The sequence below is a fragment of the Myotis nattereri genome (genome assembly GCF_964212035.1).
Source record: "Myotis nattereri genome assembly, chromosome: 3".
Classification (NCBI taxonomy): Eukaryota; Metazoa; Chordata; class Mammalia; order Chiroptera; family Vespertilionidae; genus Myotis; species Myotis nattereri.
This window is the reverse complement of record NC_138077.1, coordinates 103,824,107-103,846,179: the sequence shown is the minus strand read 5'-3', so window position 1 is coordinate 103,846,179 and position 22,073 is coordinate 103,824,107. Positions and strand designations below refer to the sequence as shown.

The following is a 22,073-nucleotide window of genomic DNA, read 5'->3' as shown; positions in this document are numbered from 1 at the left end:
CCTCTAACCACTGGATACAACTGGCCAGGGCTCAGCTCTCACTTTTAATTATAATCTCTCCTTTTAATAATAGTAGGTGCACCCTAGCCAGGTTATCTCAGTGGATAGAATGTCAGCCTGTAGACCAAAGGGTCCCAGATTCGATTTGGTCAAGGGCATGTATCTTGGTTGCAGGCTCCTCCCTGGCCCAGGCCCAGGTTGGAGCTCATGCAGGAGGCAACCAGTCGATGTGTTTTTCTCACATCGATGTTTCTCTCTGTCTTTTCCTCTCTCTTCCACTCTCCCTAAAAATTAGTGGAAAAAATATCCTCTGGTGAAGATTAACCAAACAAACAAAGTAAGTGTAACGGCTCCTTTCCAGCCTCTCAGGTCTCCCTCTCATCGCATCTTCTAGTTTTAATTCTTAGTACACAATTGTGATTTTGTAGCTATTTGTATAGTTTTTTCAATTCTCCTACTAGAATGTAAATTCCTTAAGAGCAAGAAGCCTAATTCTTTTGCTCACTTTTTTATTCCCAGCTATGTACATAGACAATAAATATTTATGGAGTGAATGTTTATTACAGAATCATCTTTAATTTTGAGGGCTGGTATCATTTATTTTTATAGATGTACCTGTATGGTCTAAGCTGGAATCTGGTCATCTTCCATCCATGCAACAGCTTGTTCAAATTCTTGACAATGAAATGAAGCTCAATGTCCATATGGATTCAATTCCACATCATCGATCATAGCCCCACCTATCAGCACTGAAAACTCTTTTGTAAGTAGTTTAAAAATATAAGAACTATGTATAGATATCAGTTTACTCACATCAGGAATCAGTAAGATACTAGATATTACATATATTATCACTTAGGTTTTCAACTTGGGATTTAACAGATGGATGTTTTCTTCATTAAAATTTAGAAAAGATCAAGTAAGGTTGTATTAAGTTATCTTCAAGGCTTAATAATTGAGCTTATAATATTATTTTTTTGACTATGAACTTCTAATGGCCAGAATTGATATATTATACTATTTGCTTATATACATACTAGAGGCCCAGTGCATGATGTGCACGGGTGGGGTCCCTTAGGCCTGGCCAGCAATCAGGTTCTATCTGGGCTGTCTTGCCCAGTCCTGATTGGGGCCGGGCCAGCTGGGGCCTGCTGGCTGCTGGACCAGGGGGAGGGGAGGGAAATGGGGAGGGACCGCAGGAAGTTTGCTGGCCAGGGGGAGCGGCCGGGGGAGGTTGACTGGCTATGGGAATGCACTGACCACCAGGGGGCAACTCCTGCATTGAACGTCTGCCCCCTGGTGGTTGGTGCGCATCATAGAGACTGGTTGACCAGTCATTTGCTTGGAATAATCGCTTAAGGCTTTTATATATATATATAAAAATTTGTGCACTCGGGGGGGAGGGGGGGGTCCCTCAGCCCGGCCTGTGCCCTCTCGCAGTCTGGGACCCCTCGGGAGATAACGACCTGCTGGCTTAGGACTGCTCCCGGGTGGCAGAGGGCAGGCCTAGTCCCTAGGTGTAGCCCCTGGTTGGGCTCAGAGCATGGCCGATTGGGGAATTGGGGCACCGCCCCGTCATGCACAGAGCAGGGCGGATTGGGAGGTTGCGATGCCAACCTCAGTCACACTCAGGGTAGGGCCGATTGGAGGGTTGGGCACTGCCCCCTGTCACACTCAAGGCAGGGTCGATGGGGAGGTTGCGGCGCCACCCCCTGTCATGCACAGAGCAGGGCCAATCGGGTTGGGGCGCTGCCCCCTGTCACGCACAGAGCAGGCTCATCAGGGGGTTGGGGAGCTCCCTCCTGTCACGCACAGAGTAGGGCTGATAGGGGAGTTGGGGCACCGCCCCCTGTCACACACAGAGCAGGGCCGATCAGGGGGTTGGGGCGTCACACCCTGTCACACTCAGGGCAGGGCCGATGGGGAGGTTATGGTTCTACCCCGTCACACACAGAGCAGGGCCCGTGGGGGGCGGTTGGGGCGCCGCCCTCTATCAGCCACAGAGCAGGGCCGATCAGGGGGTTGGGGCACTGCCACTGTCACACTCAGGGCAGGGCCGATGGGGAGGTTATGGCTCTACCCCATCACACACACAGCAGGGCCCATGGGGGTGGGGGTTTGGGGTGCCGCACTCTGTCACACACAGAGCAGGGCCGATCAGGGGGTTGGGGCGCCGCACCCTGTCACAGAGCCGCAGGGCGATCGGGGTTTGGGCGCTGCCCCCTGTCACGCTGATCCTGGTGCCGGGAGGCCTCACGGCTCCGCTGATCCCGGTGCTGGGAGGCATATTACCCTTTTACTATATAGGATAGAGGCCTGGTGCATGGGTGGGGGCTGGCTGGTTTGCCCTAAGGGTGTCCTGGATCAGGGTGGGGGTCCCCACTGGGGTGCCTGGCCAGCCTGGGTGAGGGGCTGATGGCTATTTGCAGCTGGTCACACACCCTTCAGGGTGGGGGTCCCCACTGGGGTGCCTGGCCAGTCTGGGTGAGAGGGCTGAGGGCTGTTTTCAGGCTAGCGGGTGAGTGAAGCTCCCAACCGCTCCTTTTTTTTTTTTTTTTTAATTCTGGGCCAGCTTTAGCTCTGAGGCTTGATTCCAGCTCTTAGGCCTCAGCTGCTGAAAGCAGGTATCTGGTTTGTTTGGGTTCTATAATCGAAACACTGTTTCAACTTCAGCTCTGAGATCCCGGCTGGCTGAAAGCAGGTTTCTGGGGTTTTGTTTAGCTTCTATATTTGTAACAATGTTTCAAACTGCAAACTCAGAGGCCGGCAGCGGCAGGCAGGGAACTTTGGCTTCCTCTGTCACTGAAGCAAGCAAGCCTCATGTTCTCTTCAAGTTGCCTGGCTGCCGGCCGCCATCTTGGCTGGCAGTTAATTTGCACATTGCCCTGATTAGCCAATGGGAATGGTAGCAGAGGTACGGCTAATTACCATGTTTCTCTTTTTTTACATAGGATTGATTCTCTCCCTACCTTTAAATAACTAGTTCCTAAGAGTATAAAAATTCTTTTAGCATGCTCAAGATAAAAAATTTATAAGCAAATATGTGTGAATGTGCAGAGGTGTTAACTTTTGCTTAGCAGAGATGTTCTCAGTTCTTTTTTGATAAAGGAGTTGATTTTATGAGTGAAGTTTGAAATAAAATATTCTTTTTCCTATGTGTCTTTCAGACATTACGGGATTTTTGCAAGAGCAGCGTGACTGACATTATGAAGGCCTGTACTGAAGACAGCAAGCTGTTAGTACAGACCAGATGTTTCTTAGCAGGCTCGTTGTACCTCTTGGAAAACCTCAATGGAAGACAGTTTTTAGTGCTGGCACATTTTGGAATTCTGCACATTCGTGGAGTGCAATAATACTGTATAGTAATTTTTCTCCTCCCAATCCACTGAGTTAATAGTTTTCTAAAAATGTAAACATTGCTACTTGTACCATTTTTCCTTAGTCATATTTGAAAAAATTGCAAAATGAGTTAGAATTTGATTTTTTTTTCAAGGATGTCTGTTAAATCTGTTGTGATTTTATATGAATTTTCCTCTTTTGTTTAGAATTTATCTTTTTGGGAATAAGCTGAAGTTCTCCCTTTATAAGAGTTTATCAGACATCTCTAATTTGGTTATGTTCTACTTATGTAGGTTTCAAAATACTGCAGATTTTGAACAGTTAATTATACAAAATTATGGGGGGAGATCCTGTATGCAAAATTCTCTAACAGTTTGTGTGTGTGTATGTGTGCACACGTGTGTGAATACCAGAGAAACAACTAAAAGACCAACCGCTTTTAAAATTCTGTTATAGTTCAAGTGTCTTGCCTTGACCAATCTAATAAATTGATTAACTGGGCCTTTATACTTAATTCAATAAAAAATAAGCAAATATAAGTTAAATAAAAACTTTGAATTTATTGCCCAGCGTACCTGTTAACATTATATTTAACCGTCGTCTGTTTAAATTTTTGTTTTTGACTTGCAGATAATTTCATTAGGGATACACTTTAGATTCACAACAAATAATAGATCATTTACCATTTTTAGGGTAATTGAAACTCATCTCACTAAAGAAAGTTTAGTTGAACTTCTTTACAACATTAATATTAGACGGATGGAGATCACTTGTCTAATTTAACTTGCCTAACTTCAGAATTTTATTATATTTGAGGGACAAAATTGAAAATTTTTTATTCAGTGAGTTTAATATCTTTTCAGAGTTCTAAAAAGATTGTAAGAGTAATTTAGCAGAAGTAGGACCATGATGTAGAAAAAAGGTCATATAGCAACAGTCATAAGATACTTCAGCCTCCATATAGGAATAAAAGTGTTAGTGGAAGTAAAGGGATTTATGGAAAAATTGGGAGATAATTCAATATTGGGTCCACCAAACAAACACTTAGCACAACTGTTTACTTTGTCGTTGAATATTTGTTGAACGCATGTCTGGTAATGATCATGATGTGACAGCCTCGAGGTGGGACATGGTGAAGGGAAGTTAGCCTGCAGAAAATTGGTTAAAATGGCTTATTCTTTTCATTAAGACTGCAGACTGTTAACCTAATTTCATACAGTTTAACCTGGGGAGTTACAGATTTTTATTATTTGGGTGTAATAACATTTTGTTATTTTCAACTAGGGCTAAAACCTTAACTTGATTTGTACCAGCTCAAACTTCTTATCTTCTACAAGTTGAACACATTGTTGAGTATGTCCAGGGTCTTTCTTTAGCTGATGGACATTCCACTAGTGACAGTTAATCTTTTGGTATTTAGACTTTTCAACCTGGAGCCTTGGGAATGTTCCAATGTACTGTATCTGGCGGATCAATCATGAAGAAACGGAAGATTTGATTCTAACTTTTTCCATGTTTGCCCTGGGTGGATAAATTGTCTTTTAGAGAATAGCTTTAGGTAGTTCACACTATGATAAAACTCAGCTATTTTGTTGATATTCACCTCAATATTGTTGTTTTATCTTTGGCCATATTTAAATCTAGGATTTAATGGGGTTTAGTGAATATGGAAAGAATGAATATAAAAAGACAAATTTAAGGGAGAAGGGAAAGTTTAAATGAAGCTATTTATAATATAGTTTTATTCCTAACATTTCAGAATTTATTGCTTGCAAATAAGTGTGGCTCTGTAGTTTATAAATGTGTATGTACTATATTAATTAGAAGACCATAGAACCTGACAGCACGTTTGCTAATGTCATTGGGGGTTTTCACCACAGTTACTATTGTGGCAGAAATTATTTGTTAGATTAATAAAAAAAGTTGGCAAAACATGGCTTTATACCTCAGTATCAAGATGTGCAAGACAAATATGTTTTCAGAATATACATGTGGTACTTACTTATGGCACTAACATCAACAACAGCAGTTGATCAACCTTTATTTACCACTATCAAAATAAAACAGGATCCTAATGGTAATTCTTTGAATGTTTTTTGTTGGCATTTTATCATTGTCATAATTTTAAATTTAGATTTAAAAATAGCCTACAGAATTTTAAAGCATGATTTGATATTTAATTTTAAAGCTTTTAAAAAATCTTGTGAGAGAAATGTGAGGGATGACAAAGTTTGGGGCTTACCTCTCAAACATTGTGAAAATAAACTTTTATTAAGCTCGTGTGAAAGTAACCCCTCTGTTGTGTAATTAAATCTATGCTAGAGCACTTTATATGTTAACTGTATTTGGAAAACTTTATGTTGTAAAAATTTGTGTCCTCAAATAATGTTTATTTATAGTGACTTTTTTTGTTTGTTTGTTTGTTTTTTGTTAATCCTCACCCGAGGATATTTTTTCCATTGGTTTTTTGTTTGTTTGTTTTTGTTTTTTTTTAAGGAAGAGTGAAAGAGAGAGGGGAAGACAAGAGAAACATCGATGTGTGAGAAATGCATCGATTGGTTGCCTCCTGCACGAGCCCCGACCAGGGCCCAGGCTGGGGAGGGGCCTGCAGCCAAGGTATGTGCCCTTGACTGGAATCAAACCCGGGACCCATTGGTCTGCAGGCTGAATATCCACTGAACCAAACCAGCTAGGGCTATAATGACTTCTTAAACCAACCAGTGCTAACCCAAAGTCTGGCACTCAACTCCTACCATTCTTGAATCTTAAACTACTTCTTGAGTCTGCAGTCTACTGTGCTTCAGTGTTGCTGAGCTATCAGCTCTGGTGGCTTCTGTGCTGGGGGTGGAGCAAAAAGGAGCCATTGCTCATCTTTACCCCCAACCTCCACAATTCCTGAGAGTCATACTATTATCTCTAAATCTGGAGAGAGATAAAGTGAGGGTGTTTTCCTCTAGACTGGTATAGACAATTTAACAGTTCTAGAAGATAGAACAAAGTTCAGATATTTTTTAAAATTTCAGCTGAGGTTTTTTCTTCACAGTCCCTGGCTCCTTTTCTCTTGGCTGCTGAGAAGCAAATAGAAATAGATTTAGCTCTGAACAGGATCCCGAAGAAAAGTATAAACTGGTCTCGCCTACTGTGGGATGAGTCTTATGTCACCCACTCTCAATCAAGACTTACAGAATGTCTTCTGTTGCCTATGTTAAGCAGGAACAAGATAAAAGGAAACAATGTGGTAACTGTAAGTATACTCCAGCAAGCAGTGGCTTTAAAAATTGAGTGTGCCTAAAAATCATTGGTACAAATCCCTGGATCCCATCCTTAGAGATGCTGATTCATTTGGTCTGCAATGGGACCCGATAATTTGCATTTCAACCAAGTTTCCTGATAATGTGGATGGTCTCAGGCTGTGGTCCACACTGAGGAGCACTGTACCACAGAGAACACCAGACTGAGGACTCACCTGGAAGAAAATGTAGTTCATGGGACAGAAGGGAACTTTGTACATTTGCTTCATGTTTATAGAAAAACTTAAGAACAAGAATTCAGTAAAATTGGAACTCAAAAGAGAAAATGAGATGAGAGGAAGAGTGTTTCTTTTTTAAATGTATTTTTAAGATTTTCAGTTACAGTTGACATTCAATATTTGATTTCAGGTAAGACGTTTATTTTTATTTATTGGGTGACACTGGTTCATAACATTATATAGGTTTCAGGTGTATAATTCTATAATACATCGTCTGTATATTGTGTGTGCACCACCCAAGCTGAGTCTCCTTCCATTACAGATTATGTTTCTAAGGAAACAAGTTGAGGATTTCATTGTACCAATTAATTATGTGACATGTTTTCTAACCTTTGGTTAGTATTTTGGATCTTTTTGGATGGATGTTTTAAAAGGAAATGTTAAGTCTTTGAGCAAAATAACTGGTGTGAATTGCTAGATTTTTCTAGAGTAAAGCAGGTAACGTGTTTGCATTTTGCTTATATTTTATAATGATAACTGATCTTTACAGTCACATAAAACAAATCTTTAAATTTTTAATAGGTTAAGTAGATAAATTGCATACTTTTTTTTATTGCAGTAACCATGATAGAGCTCCAAATTACTAGGGAAAGCCAATCTGAGCTTAATTACTACCTCCCCTTCACACACACACACACACAAAGGATTTACTGATTCATGTCACTGAAAAATCCAATGTAGAGTTGGCCTCAGGGATTCAAATGTGGTTATCAGAGCTCTTCATCTAAGTGGGGCTAGGAGGGATGGGGGAGAAATAAGAGCATGGATAAAGTCCCAGAAGTGTACTCTGGTGCAAGTTGGGTCACATTCCGATCTTTGGATTGTATTCCTCACTTGATAGCCATTCAAATAATTTTATCATCTATTAACTCTTTCCTCTGTTTACTCCACTCAATCTCCTCCTTAATTATTGATTTAGATAAGTTTATTTATGGCTTTGTGTTTATAAGCTGCTCAGACCGAGTTCTTTGCTATTTGGGAATTATTTGGAAGGGGTGGAGTTAGCATTGGGCTGCTTGGCTTAGTTAATAACAGTATTAGAATCTGGCCAGCAGGTTGCTACCAACACTCCCTTGAGCCACTGGCTATACTCATTTAATTTGTGTACTAGCAACTTAAGAGAAAAAGAAACAAAGCTTACTTCTTTGTTGTTGCTAAGGGCAGGTCTGTTTGCAGAGAAATGTACTGATGACAATTTCCCCCTAAGTATTAAGAAAACATACATATATTAGAAAATGCTCCTGGATTTCATCTTTTAATAGCCCATAGGATCTGAAGATGAGACACTATTTTAAAGTATTAAAATACAGATTTTTTTAATGCACCTGGTGCTGGTGGAGCACAGTCCGTATCGTCATCAGGAAAGATGTTGGTGTTGAGAATGTTAATTACCATGACTTTCAGTGCTTTAATGAAACCTCAGACGTTTGGCTTTTGAACCAGGGTCTGTAATTTCATATTGTTGGGGGGATCATTCTTTCCCCAGGGGCTGTAGCTTTCTATGTTTGCCGAATCAAGAAAGGCATATGCAGATTTCTACAGAAATTACGATTCTGTCATCAAATCAGTTCTGAGTCGGTGATGGCTCTGCCCTAGCATGCTTTGGGACCTTTTGTGTGTCAGCCCACCTTCAGGTTCTTGATTTGTGCAAGAAAAATTTCAAGAACAAGTCAAATGAGAATGAAAGCAAGTTTTATTCAGGCAGAGACAGACTAGGTCACAGTGATGGCGAACCTATGACACGCGAACTCATTTTTTTGGTTGATTTTTCTTTGTTAAATGGCATTTAAATATCAAAAATATAAGTCTTTGTTTTACTATGGTTGCAAATACCAAAAAATTTCTATATGTGACACGGCACCAGAGTTAAGTTAGGGTTTTTCAAAATGCTGACACGCCGAGCTCAAAAGGTTCGTCATCACTCGACTAGGACATGGGCCAAGTGGTAGTTCTTGGGATTTTATGTGTTTCCATTTTTTCGTTTTATGGTGCCAGATTCTGACTCCACTTCCTTTTGGAAGTGTCATGGCATTTACCCCCCATCTTTCACTGCCTTCTACTTGTAGTGTTGAGGCAGAATAGTAAGAAGCTAGGAAAATTCCTTGGCGAATGGAATTAGGGAACCTGAGACAAAATAGTTAAACAAAGCCGAGCAATTAACTTGCTAATAAATTGTAAGCTCTTACCTTCCCTAATCAAGGACACCTAAGAGCAGATGGTTTATACCTCTCTTGCCCAACCACAGAGTGAGTATCTTAAATCCCTGGTCAGGGAGATAGATAACAGACCCAGTTGATGCCATTAGTGCCAGCCAAACCCCAGAGGTGATGAAGTCGGGAATAAAGAAAAAAGCCCAATTAGATCCAGAGAGACCCAAGGTAAAAGTAAAGCAGTGAAACTGACCAGAGAATTATCCCAAATTCCCCTATCTCTACACCGATTTTGATATATCAGCATGGACACACCTGGAAAGCTGTTGAAAATTCTGTTGAGACCTCCCCTAAAATCCCCCACCTTTAGAAGAGATAAAAAACTTTTAAGGAAAGGGACACAGCTCTCTCTCTCTCTCTCTCTCTCTCTCTCTCTCTCTCTCTCTCTCTCTCTCTCTCTCTCTCTCTCTCTCCTCTCTTTCTCTCTCTTTCTCTCATGCCCACCCCACCCTCCTTTCCTCAGGCGTGTGCTTCTGCTTTCTTCTAAACTCTAAGGGTCCTCGCGAGACTTGCAACCAGAGCATCATTGGGCAGCGGCAGCTCATCCCGGGCTAACCCCCCTGAACCTGACTCTGAGGACTCTTTGCCTCTGTAACTTGTTTCCTTTTTTTAAAAAAAAAAAAAAAAAGATTTTTAATTTTTTTTCTGCATTTATTGGTTGATTCTTGTATGTGCTGAGACCACTTTGCATTTATTGAAATCATATTTCCCCCCTTTATTCCATACTATTGTCTATTACATTAATTGATTTTTCAGATGTTAAACCAACCTTATATTCCTGGGATAAATTTTACTTGGTCATGGTGTATAATTTTTTTTATGTGTTGCTGGATTTGGTTCACTGGCATTTGTTGAGAATTTTTACATCTCTTCATTGACAGTAGAGATCTTGAGTTTCTTGTGCTATCTTTGATCTATATCAGGGTAGTACTGACCTTATAAGGAAAGTTAATATGTGTTCACGTCTCTTATATTTTTAGGAACAATTTGTGAAGAATTAATATTAATTCCTCTGAATGCTTGGTAAAATTCACCAGGGTAGCCATCTAGGACTGAGCTTTTCTTTGTGGAAGTGATAAAATTACTAATTTGATCTCTTATAGGCCAAATACATTTTTTATTCTTACGATGTTGGTTTCAGGGTTTTGTGTATTCCTGTGAATTTGTTCATTTCATTCAAATTATCCAGTTTGTTAGCATACAGTTATTCACAGTATTTTCTTATAATCCTTTCTATTTCTGTAAATTTGGTAATGATGTCCCCTCTTTTCTTCCTGTTTTAAGTTATTTGAGTCTTCTCTCTTTTTTCCCTTTGCCCGTCTAGCTAAAGGCTTGCCAATTTTGTTGATCTTTTTAAGCAATCAACTTTTGGTTTTATTGATTTTTTTCTGTTGTTTTTCTATCTTTTGAAAACCAAAAATGAAAAGAAAAATCTTTAAAACAGCCAGAGGAAAACAAGACACATTGCTTCTAGAGGAATAGAATGCCCTGAAATAAAGAAGATAATGAAATGATGCTGCACTTTAAATGAATGCATTGATTCTTTAAAAAAAAAAAAAAAAAAGTGATTTGACAAAGCACTTTTTTTTTTAAGTCTAAGGCTGTCAGTTTGATCTCTGCATGAGATAGTCTGCTTTATCAGGAAGAACCAATTCTTCCCCTGTCCTCAAATTCCCAGGCAACTGCCATGTCCCAGAGGTTTTCATGGTAGAGGTGATGGTTTTTCCTTCAAGCTCAGAGGGGGAAAGGGGGAGGGGTTGGTAGGGGCGGGGGGAGGGGGGAGAGGCCCTGCTGACACCACACTTTGTGATGGTGCCAATGTAGGCAGGAATCTGTGCCAATTATGCTTTTAGGGAACTAGTTTTTCTCTTATTTTAGCCCTAATCCAGTCATTATCAACCTTGTTTGAAGTTTAGCATCAGCTGCATGGAGCTTTAAAAAACATACCCATTTACTTCCCAGACCAATTTAAAATTAGAAGCCAGTGGTACTGGCCATCCAAGTACATATGTGTATAAATATAAAATGTGTGTGTGTGTGTGTGTGTGTGTGTGTGTATAATGTGGGGTTTTTTTGTTTTACTTATTATGTGGAAATTTAAAAATATACACCAAAATGGAGAGAATAGTGATCTTCAAAAAGGTGATATGAGGATCCCCAGGGGTGAAGGCTTCTCTAAGAGATGAAATTTAGCTGAATATCCAGGTTAGAGTTGACACCCCAAATATACTTCATTCAATTTGCCACCCATGTGAGGCACAAAATGGAGGGGGTTCTTGATGAATACTAAGATACAATTATACACACACACACAGTTGTGAGAAAAACTTTTCTACCAACTTAGGTACTGGTGTCTGGGGGCTTGCAAATTAACTGACAACTGCCAGTTTGAAGATGACTGTCAAGTGATTTGCAATTCTTTTTAACCAAATGTTAAAAGGGTGAGTCACAAATTTTCATTGAAATTTTACTTTCAACTTATAAAATTTGTCATGTTGTTTTGATCAATTATGTGCTACTAATAATTGTGATGTTAACTGAATCAAAATAATTTTTTGAACACTTAGAGCCATGAGGTCATAGGAAGTAAAGTTTAAAATTTTACAAATATATACTTTTTGTGGTCAAGAATTGTAAGCAAATAACTAATAATTGATCTTCAAGTAGAAAGTGTAAGTTCAAAAAAAAAATAGAATGTTGAAGAAGAGCTAGTTAATATAATTTTTCAGTGGATAATGGTGGGTATCATTGTTATTGTATTTAGATTCCATTGGTTTTATTTTATAAAATAACTAGAGGCCCGGTGCACAAATTCATGCGTGGGTTGGGTCTGGCCAGCCCGCCCCAATCAGGGCTGATGGGGGCTGGCCATCTGGGGGGAAGGGATGCAGGAGGTTGGCCTAATGGCCCTGCCCCAAATCAGAGTGGGGGAGGCCTATCAGGGGTGGTGCCAGCTGTGGGGAGGGGCCACAGGCAGTTGGCTGGATGGCCCCGCCCCATGGTCAAACTCCCTGTCGAACTCTGGGTTGAGGGGACAATTTGCATATTAGCCTTTTATTATATAGGGTGTTTTATTCCAAAATGTCACCATTTACAATACATTGGAAATTACATTCTTCACAACTGCTTAAACTTAGAAGGAATCATTATAGATGTCAACTGAAAACTGCAAGAGAGAACATGCATTAAAAATAACCTTTTAATGACCACATTGAGGCAGCCCAGGGAGTAAAGACTCCTGTTTCCCTGAGCTGCCTTGGTGCACCGCAGCATGTCCATGAGAAGGGCGGGTCCTGGGCATTGGGAAGCTGTAGGGCCAGTGCCCCCCCAAACCACTGTCCCAAGTGGCCTTTTTTCTCCAGAGAACTGACCTTGGGACTTCCTCCAGGCCTAAGCCAGTCAGTGACTGAACACCAAGGATGGGCCAGGGACTGCACTGCATACATTTATCTTTATTTCACCACAAAGATATGTATCATTGACTCTAGGCTAGAGTTTAAAGGTTCACTTAAGCAGGTTGCCCTGGTCACACAGTTAATGAGTCAAGATTAGAACTCAAAGTTCATACTTTCTTGAGACCTACAGTCAAGTCTTAAGTATTTGTTAGGAATGACATCCATGGACTAATTGCAGGAGAAATATAAAGGAAATACAGGAGGGGATTCTCTCCTATAGTGTGTTATAGTCTAACTAGAGGCCTGGTGCGTGATATTCGAGTACGGGTGCGGTCCCTAGGCCTGGCTGGCGAATTGAAGCGCAAGTGTCTGGTGTGGGAGGGCAGGTCACAGCTGACCTCTTTCTGGGCCCTGGGCAGCACCTGGGCCCCCAGACCCCACGCATCCCCCTCCGCCTGAGTCACAGTGCCTGAGTCCCCTCGGGGAGATGCAGTGAGCACATCTGGACACTGCGGGCCGGGGTGCAGTGTGGGCCTCTGGGTTGCCCAGCAGTGCTGCACAAAAGCTGGGCAGGCAGCATGCTCTTTCCTGTCTGGCCTTGCAGACCGGCTCCTGCGCGAACCCACAGGCAGCCTGACCGGCCCCTGTGGTCCCAGTGGCTGTGGCCTGGCTCACCCGGAAGAGGCTGTGCAGGTGCGGGGCGGGCTCCTCGCAGGTGCCTGGCACCTGAGCGTGAGGGCTTCCCTTGGAGCCAGCCCTGGTGTCCCGGGGGAGAGTAGCAGGGGAAGTGAGAGCGAGCTCGGTGGGCACCCTGCATTCTCACCACACCTCCGTCCCCATCACCCCCACCCCCAGGTAATCAGTGAGAGGTCACAACGCATTGTTGATGCCTGCCATGTTCCACACCACCCCCTGGTGGTCAGCACGTCATAGTGAGTGGTCGAACTGCCGGTCTCCCGGTCGAACAACTGCCCAAGGAGACCTGTTAGGCTTTTATTATATAGGATAAGCTGTTTGAAATGAAACTGTTTGCTTTAGCACACGTAACACTGAACCTGTTTGAAATAAAGATTTTCTTCTTATTTTCATCATTCTTCTTTGACTAGCTGCAGACTTGACATGGTTGTTATATCAGTAAAAACCTGGAGACACAAATTCTTGAACACCAGCTTCCCTTTCCTCCTATTTTACGTTGCTTCATCTTCACAATTTTGAGTGAAAAAATATTAATTGGTTCAAATAAAATTATCCTTTAGAACAGTGGTTCTCAACCTTCCTAATGCTGCGACCCTTTAATACAGTTCCTCATGTTGTGGTGACCCCCAATTTCATTGTTACAAATTGAACATAATTAAAGCAGAGTGATTAATCACAAAAACAATATGTAATTATATATGTGTTTTCCGATGGTATTAGGCGACCCCTGTGAAAGGGTCGTTCGACCCCCAAAGGGGTTGCGACCCACAGGTTGAGAACCGCTGCTTTAGAACATAACAAATTTTTTTTTTTTTTTAAATTTTTAAGGGGCTGAGAAAGGAAAAGTTTCAAGATCACTGGTTTAGGTGGATTGCTTTGTTTCCTTCTGGAGGGCCAAGGGCTAGTCATTAGAATGTAACTTATTTTATTATTATTTTTACTTTTAATCCTCACCTGAGTGTATGTTTTTAAAGTTATCATTATTGATTTGAGAGAGAGAGAGAAACATGGATCGGTCACCTCTCATATACACCCTGGCCTGGGATGGAACTTTCGTGTATGAGTTGATGCTCCAACAAACGGAGCCACCCAGCTAGGCCTAGAATATAATTTATTTTAAATCTTATCTTTATAGTTTAATGAAGCATAATTTGATCCATATACCAGTATACAACTTTATCTGTTTTAGGATTGATAAACAATAAAGGCTGCAAAAACATGTGTGGATGTGCTTCATTCAGCACTTTTTAAACAGATTTTTTGTTGGTAAAGGAGAAAAAAAATGTTGGTATGGTGCAAAATCACCTTCACTATTTTTAATACTTATTAATATAGCTTACTTTATAGTAATAATTAAATCACTCCATTTAGACACTAGGTTTCAGTTCCTATTGATTATTTAATCAAATCATCTAACCGAATTCTATAATCCATTTCTGTCTTCAGAAGAAAGGTGGTTGCATTCACTGGTTTGGTCAGGACTGTACTAGTAAATGAGAGGCTGGGACCTCTGCACAAGCTATTCCAGGCTCTGCAATAATCACAGTGGTTCCCATGATTGGGCATAGCTTACAACAGGCAGGGCAGAGGACGTATGTTCTCTCTAATGGTCACTACGACCAAGGGCAGTTGACTTTATCCTTTTTGTTTACAGAGAGAGAACTGAGCCTCATGGTGGTTAACTGTTCCAAGGGCACATGCTAGTTGGTAGAGCTGGGCCTTGCCCCAGGATTGTCTGACAGTTTCCGCTTTAGCATGCAGGCCCTGGGCAAAGACTGCACAGGTGAGGAAGGAAGGAAGAACATCCTGGGGTCTGAAGATCCAGGCTCACTATCCAGTTTCACTCACTGGTTAGATGTGAGACCTAGGAACTCCCATCTTTTAGTGTTAGTGTTGCTGGGAATTTGCAGGATTATCTAAGATTTCAACTGTAAGCAGTTATTTTATCCTGTCTCCCAGACCTTATTTTGTTATAGAATTCATGAAAAGCTGTCATATCACCTTTTGGTCTCAGAAGAATTCTTAAAGAATCATTTGGGCCTGGCTGATGTGGCTCAGTGGTTGAGCATTGACCTATGAACCAGGAGGTTATGGTTCAATTCCGGTCAGGGCACATGCCTGGGTTGCGGACTTGATCCCCAGTAGGATAAATATATTTTAATTAAATCTTTATTGTTCAGATTATTACATTTGTTCCCCCTTTTTCCCTCCATAACTCCCCTCCACCCAGTTCCCACCCCACCCTCCACCCTCACTCCCCACCCACTGTCCTCATCAATAGGTGCACGATTTTTGTCCAGTCTCTTCCCGCATCTACATCACCCCTTTCCCCCCTCCAAGAATAGTCAGTCCACTCCCTTTCTATGCCCCTGATTCTATTATAATCACCAGTTCATTCTGTTCATCAGATTATTCACCTGATTTTTAGATTCTCTTGTTGATAGATGTTTATTTGTTGTTCATAATTTGTATCTTTACCTTTTTCTTCTTCTTTTTCTTAAAGGATACCTTGCAGCATTTCATATAATACTGGTTTGGTGGTGATGAACTCTTTTAGCTTTTTCTTATCTGTGAAGCTCGTTATTTGACCTTCAATTCTGAATGATAACTTTGCTGGATAAAGTATTCTTGGTTGTAGGTTCTTGGCATTCATCACTTTGAATATTTCTTGCCACTCCTTTCTGGCCTGCAAAGTTTCTGTTGAGAAATCAGCTGACAGTCGTATGGGTACTCCCTTGTAGGTAACTGACTGTCTTTCTCTTGCTGCTTTTAAGATTCTCTCTTTGTCTTTTGCTCTTAGCATTTTAATTATGATGTGTCTTGGTGTGGTCCTCTTTGGATTCCTCTTGTTTGGGGTTCTCTGCGCTTCCTGGACTTGTAAGTCTCATTCTTTCACCAGGTAGAGGAAGTTTTCTGTCATTATTTCTTCAAATAGGTTTTCAATATCTTGCTCTCTTGCTTCTTCTGGTACCCCTATAATTCGGATGTTGGTACACTTGAAGCTGTCCCAGAGGCTCCTTACACTATCTTCGTATTTTTGGATTCTTTTTTCATTTTGCTTTTCTGGTTGGGTGTTTTTTGCTTCTTTGTATTTCAAATCGTTGACTTGATTCTCTAGTCTGCTGTTGGGAGTCTGTATAATATCCTTCCTTTCAGTAAGTGTATGCTTAATTTCCAGTTGGTCCTTTATCATAACATCCAGGGTCTGACTAGATTTCTTGAGGATCTCACTACATTTATCGGCAGTCTCACCCATCTTTTTGAGGGTCTTTCTAAATTTATCGGCGGCTTCTAGACAGTTCTTGAAAAACCTTAAAAGTGTGGTTTTGAACTCTATATCCAGTTGTTTGCTTTCCTCCATTTCTATCATTTGTGTCCTATTTCTTTGTTTCCACATTTTTTGTGCTTCCCTGTGTTGACAGAGTGGCTTTCTGTGCTAGGTGTCTTTTAGGGCCCAGTGGCTCAGCCTCCCCAGTTACCTGAGGTGGACTCTCTTGGTGCACCCCCTTGTGGGCTTTGTGCACAGTCTTGTTGTAGTTAAGCCTTGATTGGTGTAGGTATCACTGGAAGGAATTGACCAATTGGCTGTGAGAATCAGCTGTGTCTGCAGTGGGAGAACTTCTGTGCTGGAGACACCCCTCTGGGGCAAGACTTGCTTCAGTGGGGCTTTGGTGCTCACTGAGTCACTCTGACCACTGGGTATACTGGTTCCTGGATCTTTCAGGAGGTGCTAATCTAGCCTTTGCCTGAGGCTACTCAGCCAGAGCTCAGCTGTGAAGGAATGCAAGTTGCCCTGGGGCCTTTGGCCAGCTGCAAGTTTGTTAGGTAATTTTCAGATTGCAAAAGCCTCCCTGCGCAGCTTGGGCGGGGCGGGATCCCAGGGGATCAATCGGGGGGCAAACAGCTATGGCTGATCATCAGTCCTTCCCTAAGAGGCCCTGAGTCTCAGTGTCCGGGTAATTGCTGCAAGCACCTCTGAGAGAAAGCCGCCCTCGAGATTCGAAAGATGCCAGACAGTCTAGCCCATGGGTGGGCAAACTTTTTGACTCAAGGGCCACAATGGGTTCTTAAACTGGACCGGAGGGCCGGAATAAAAGCATGGATGGAGTGTTTGTGTGAACTAATATAAATTCAAAGTAAACATCATTACATAAAAGGGTACGGTCTTTTGTTTTTTTTAGTTTTATTCATTTCAAACGGGCCAGATCCGGCCCGTGGGCCGTAGTTTGCCTACGGCTGGTCTAGCCTCTCCCCGTATCAGTCAGGGTCCCCAGAGACTCTCCTGGAACTGGAGTTCAGAGCAGTAGGGAGTTTGAGACTCCCTCCGGATTAAAAAAGCCAACCATGTCCTCAGCCGCCAGCCCTTTCTGCGTCCACCTCCGTACCTGTGCACTTAACTTCCACACCGCAGCTCCTCTGAGTCTCGGTATGCTTTTCTCTTTCCTTCTAGTTGTAGTATTTTCACTCATCCAGCCTTCCTGTGGTTCTGGATGATGCCCGTTCTGTCTTTTAGTTGTATTCTTGAAGTGGTTGTGTGAGGCAGAAATCTCTGGTGTTTACTTATGCCACCATCTTGGTTTCTCGATAAATATATTTTTATTGATTTCAGAGAGGAGGTGGGGGAGAGATAGAGAGAAACATCAATGATGAAAATCATTTATCAGCTGACTTCTGCACGCCCACTACTGGGGGTTGAGCCCAAAACCCAGGGATGTGCCCTGACCAGAAATTGAACCGTGACCTCCTGGTTTATAGGTTGATGCTCAACCACTGCGCCACCCTGGTTGGGCAAAAACATTTTTTAAAAATGTATATCTTTTTATTGATTTCAGGGAGGAAGGGAGAGGGAGAGAGAGATAGAAACACCAATGATGAGAGAGAACCATTGATCCGCTGCCTCCTATATGCACCACACTAAGGATGGAGCCTGCAACCTGGACGTGTGCCCTGACCAGGGATTGAACCGTGACCTCCTGGCTTTTAGGTAGAATCTCAACCACTGAGCCATGCTGGCCAGGTCCAAAATGTATTTTTTTTTTAAAAAAAGAATCATTTGATTTTGACAAGTTGTAGTGTTTTCCCACCTGTGAATGCTGCAGTGAATGGATTGTCACAGCTTGAAGTGTGGGGAAGTGTGTGGTAATCCCCAACTGGCTTTGGCGCTGGGGAAGGAAGTCAGGTAGTGTGGACACAGGAGAGTGTATCACACCTTCTTAGGTAGGGAGCTGTTACCTGCGTGCATTCCAGATCATCCAGCATTGCAAGAACGTGGGTAGAAAACGCCTACGTCATTCATTGTTCAACTCTGACCTGGTCTTGATTTCTGGAGAATTATGTAAGCACAGAGTTAAAAACAAGAATAACATTTGTGTTAAAGGAATGTTTGAATAAGGAGAAAACCTTTGATAAGGAGAAAATAAATTTGTAAGTTCCGTCTTTGTGGCAGATTCCCTGTTCTGCTTTCAAGGCTCAGTTGAAGCCTCTGGTGACTCAGAATTGCGGCTTCTCCCCAATAACTGCTTCAAATGGCCTTTCTCTGCTTGCTTGCCTGCTTCTGACTAGCCTTTAAAAAAGGAAAAAAGAACAATTGCAGATATGAAAAATATACAAAGAATAATCAGTGAGGGCTCACAAACTTACTGCCTTGCTCAGTGTCCACCCCTTGTAAACCTCTCCCCATCACATGCACCTACAGTGGGAAGCACCTGCCAGGAGTTTGACAGCATTCCCATGCTTTCTTTATACGGTTTCTGCATAGGCATGTCTAACTAACTGATACACGGGATTGTTTTGCATGTTTTAAAACTTCATATAAATAGAAAAATACTGAACATGTTTCTCTGCCCTTTTGATGTTCTTATTCAAAGCAAAAATATTTCTGAGGGTTGTTCATATTGATTCAGCGCCTGTCTTCCCATTGCTATATGGAACTCCACTCTATGTATAAACCATCTTAGTTAATCAGACTTTTCTAAAAAAGGTCCGCAGGTTGGCAGCTTATAAACAACAGAAGTTTATTTCTTGAAGTTCTGGAGGCTGGAAATCTGAGGGTAAGGTGCCAGCATGGCTAGGTTCTAGGTTGCAGACTGCCAAGCTCTCCTTGTATCCTCACGTGGAGGAAAGAGTGAGCCTCTTCTCATAAGGGCACTAATCCCATTCTTAAAGGCTCCAGCTTATGACCCAATTCTCTCCCAAAGACCTCACCTCCAAATGCCCTCACATGGGGATTAGGTGTCAATAAATGACTTGGGAGGGACACAAACATTCAGTTTACAACCCACCACAATTTACCTTGTCTTCTGCTGATGGACATTTGGTTGTTGTTTTGTGTTACAAACAATGCTGCAATGAACAAGCTTATTTTTGTCTGTGTAAATATGTGTTTCTCTAGGATTCAACTCTGTAGCAATGGAACTTCCATGTGCTGGGTATGCACACCTTCGACTTTCCTAGATAATGTGAATTGCTCTCTAAAGATGGTACCAATTTATATTTTCTGCAAATATAATCAAGCATTCCAGTTGCTTTCTATCCTTGCTCCCAGCTTTCATTAATGGTTGGGCAGAGAAAAAGTATAGGGCAATGACTTGTTAGATCAACTCTGCAGGCTTTTGAAATTAGTGTTCCTTTAAGAGAAGGACAAGTGTCTGGGAAATAAAATCCAAACTCCTTACCTTGGCACAAACAGCCCTGGCTTAGCTGGCTTTCTCCTACTTGGCCAGCCTCACCTGGTACCACACTCCCCCTCATTCACAGTGGCTTTCCTACTATTAGTGGAACATGCTTGCAAAGTTATTTCCACTCTTTTCCCAACTCATTGTATGACTGGTTTCTTCTCAACGATTACATATTGGCCCCTCCAGGAGGTCTTCTCTGACCACATAACATAGTCTCCCAACTTACCCCATGGCACACATTCATCCACATTACTCTCTTTGGTTTTATCATTGCATTTATTACAATCTGAAATTATTTAGTTTCTTGTTTCTCTCACTGGAATATAAACACCATGAGGGCATGTATAATGACTTGCATGTGCTAAATTTTAATTTAATTTATTTGTTATTATTTTTTACATTTTCATTTTTAAAAAATTAAATCTTTATTGTTGAAAGTATTACATATGTCCCCTCTTTCCCCCATTTACCCCTTCTAGCTCGCCCCCACCAAACACTCCAGGCCTTCACCGTCGTACTGTCTGTGTCCATGGGTTATGCATATATGCATAAAATTGTTTGATCTCTTCCTATCCATCGACCCTCCCCCACCTTACCTCTGAGGTTCCACAGTCTGTTCTATGCTTCTATGTCTCTGGATCTATTTTATTCATCAGTTTATTTTGTTCATTAGATTCCACATATGAGTGAGATACATGTGATACTTGTCTTTCTCTGACTGGCTTATTTCGCTTAGCACAATACTGTCCAAGTCCCCCCATGCTGCCTCAAAGGATAAGAGATCCTTCTTTTTTACTGCTGTATAGTATTCCATGGTGTAAATGTACCACAGCTTTTATATCCACTTGTCTACAGATGGGCACGTGGGCTGTTTCCAGATCTCAGCTATTGTAAATTGCACTGCTATGTACATAGGGGTGCATACATTCTTTTTGATTGGTGTTTCGGGTTTCTTAGGATATATTCCTAGAAATGAAATCACTGGGTCAAATGGCAGTTCCATACTTACATTTTTATTTTTTAAAAAATTATTCTTTATTGTTGAAAGTATTACATATGTCCCCTTTTCTCCCCCATTGACCCCCTCCAGCCTGCACACCCCCCAGGTCTTCAGCACCCTATTATCTGTGTCTATGGGTTATGCATATATGCATACAAGGTCTTTGGTTGATTACCTCCAACTCACTCACCCTCCCCCATGTTCCCTCTGAGATTCCACACTCTGTTCCATGCTTCGAGTCTCTGGATCCATTCTGTTCATCAATTTATTTTGTTACTTAGATTCCACATGAGTGTGATCATGTGATACTTGTCTTTCTCTGACTGACTTATTTCACTTAGCATGATACTCTCCAAGTCCCCCCATGCTGTCTCATAGGGTAAGAGATTCCTCTTTTTTACTGTTGCATAGTATTCCATGGTATAACTGTACCTCTGTTGTTTATCACTCATCTACTGATGGGCACTTGGGCTGTTGGATCTTAGCTATTATAAATTGTGCTGCTATGAATATAGGGGTGCATATATTCTTTCTGATTGGTGTTTAGGGTTAGAATATATTCCTAGAAATGCGATCACTGGGTCAAATGGCAATTCCATATTTAATTTTTTGAGGAAACTCCATACTGTTTTCCATAATGGTTGCACCTGTCTGCATCCCCACCAGCAGTGCACTAGGGTTCCCTTTTCTCCATATCCTCGCTAACACTTGTTGTTTGTTGATTTGTTGATGATAGCCATTCTAACAGGTTGTATTTCCAGTTTGGTCTTAGGAGAGTGTCAGTGTAGCTTTCACTTATTCCACTGCTATTTTTAAACTCTTATTTGTTATTGTCGACAGTATTACAGATGTCCCCAGTTTTCTCCCCCTGTGATTCCCTCCATCCATCCCCAACCCCACCCAACCCCAGTCTTTCACCACAGTATTGTCTGTGTCCATGAGCTATGTATATATGCATAGAAGTTCTTTGGTTAATCTCTTCCAGCCCACTCTCCCTCCCAATATCTACCAGTCTGTTCCATGCATCTAAACCTCTGGACCCATTTGTTAATCAGTTTATTTTGTTCATTAGATTCCACATATAAGTGAGATCATGTGATATTTGTCTTTCTCTGACCATAATACTCTCCAGGTCTATCTATGCTGTCTTAAAGGGTAAGATATCCTTCTTTTTTACAGCCACATAGTATTCCATTGTGTAAATGTACCACAGCTTTTTTATCCATT

At 41.6% G+C, this 22,073-nt stretch overlaps 1 protein-coding gene across 1 annotated transcript in view; it reads left to right on the top strand.

The window, feature by feature from the left end:
• The window catches only part of SELENOT (selenoprotein T), a 31,181-nt gene extending 25,555 nt beyond the window's left edge, over nucleotides 1-5,626 (top strand). Inside the window, exons 5-6 of the mRNA XM_081087547.1 lie at nucleotides 610-763; nucleotides 3,168-5,626. Coding sequence (XP_080943673.1) covers nucleotides 610-734 — 125 coding nt within the window. The 3' untranslated portion in view covers nucleotides 735-763; nucleotides 3,168-5,626. The remainder of the gene's footprint in view (nucleotides 1-609; nucleotides 764-3,167) is intronic.
• The last annotated feature ends 16,447 nt before the right edge of the window (nucleotides 5,627-22,073 follow it).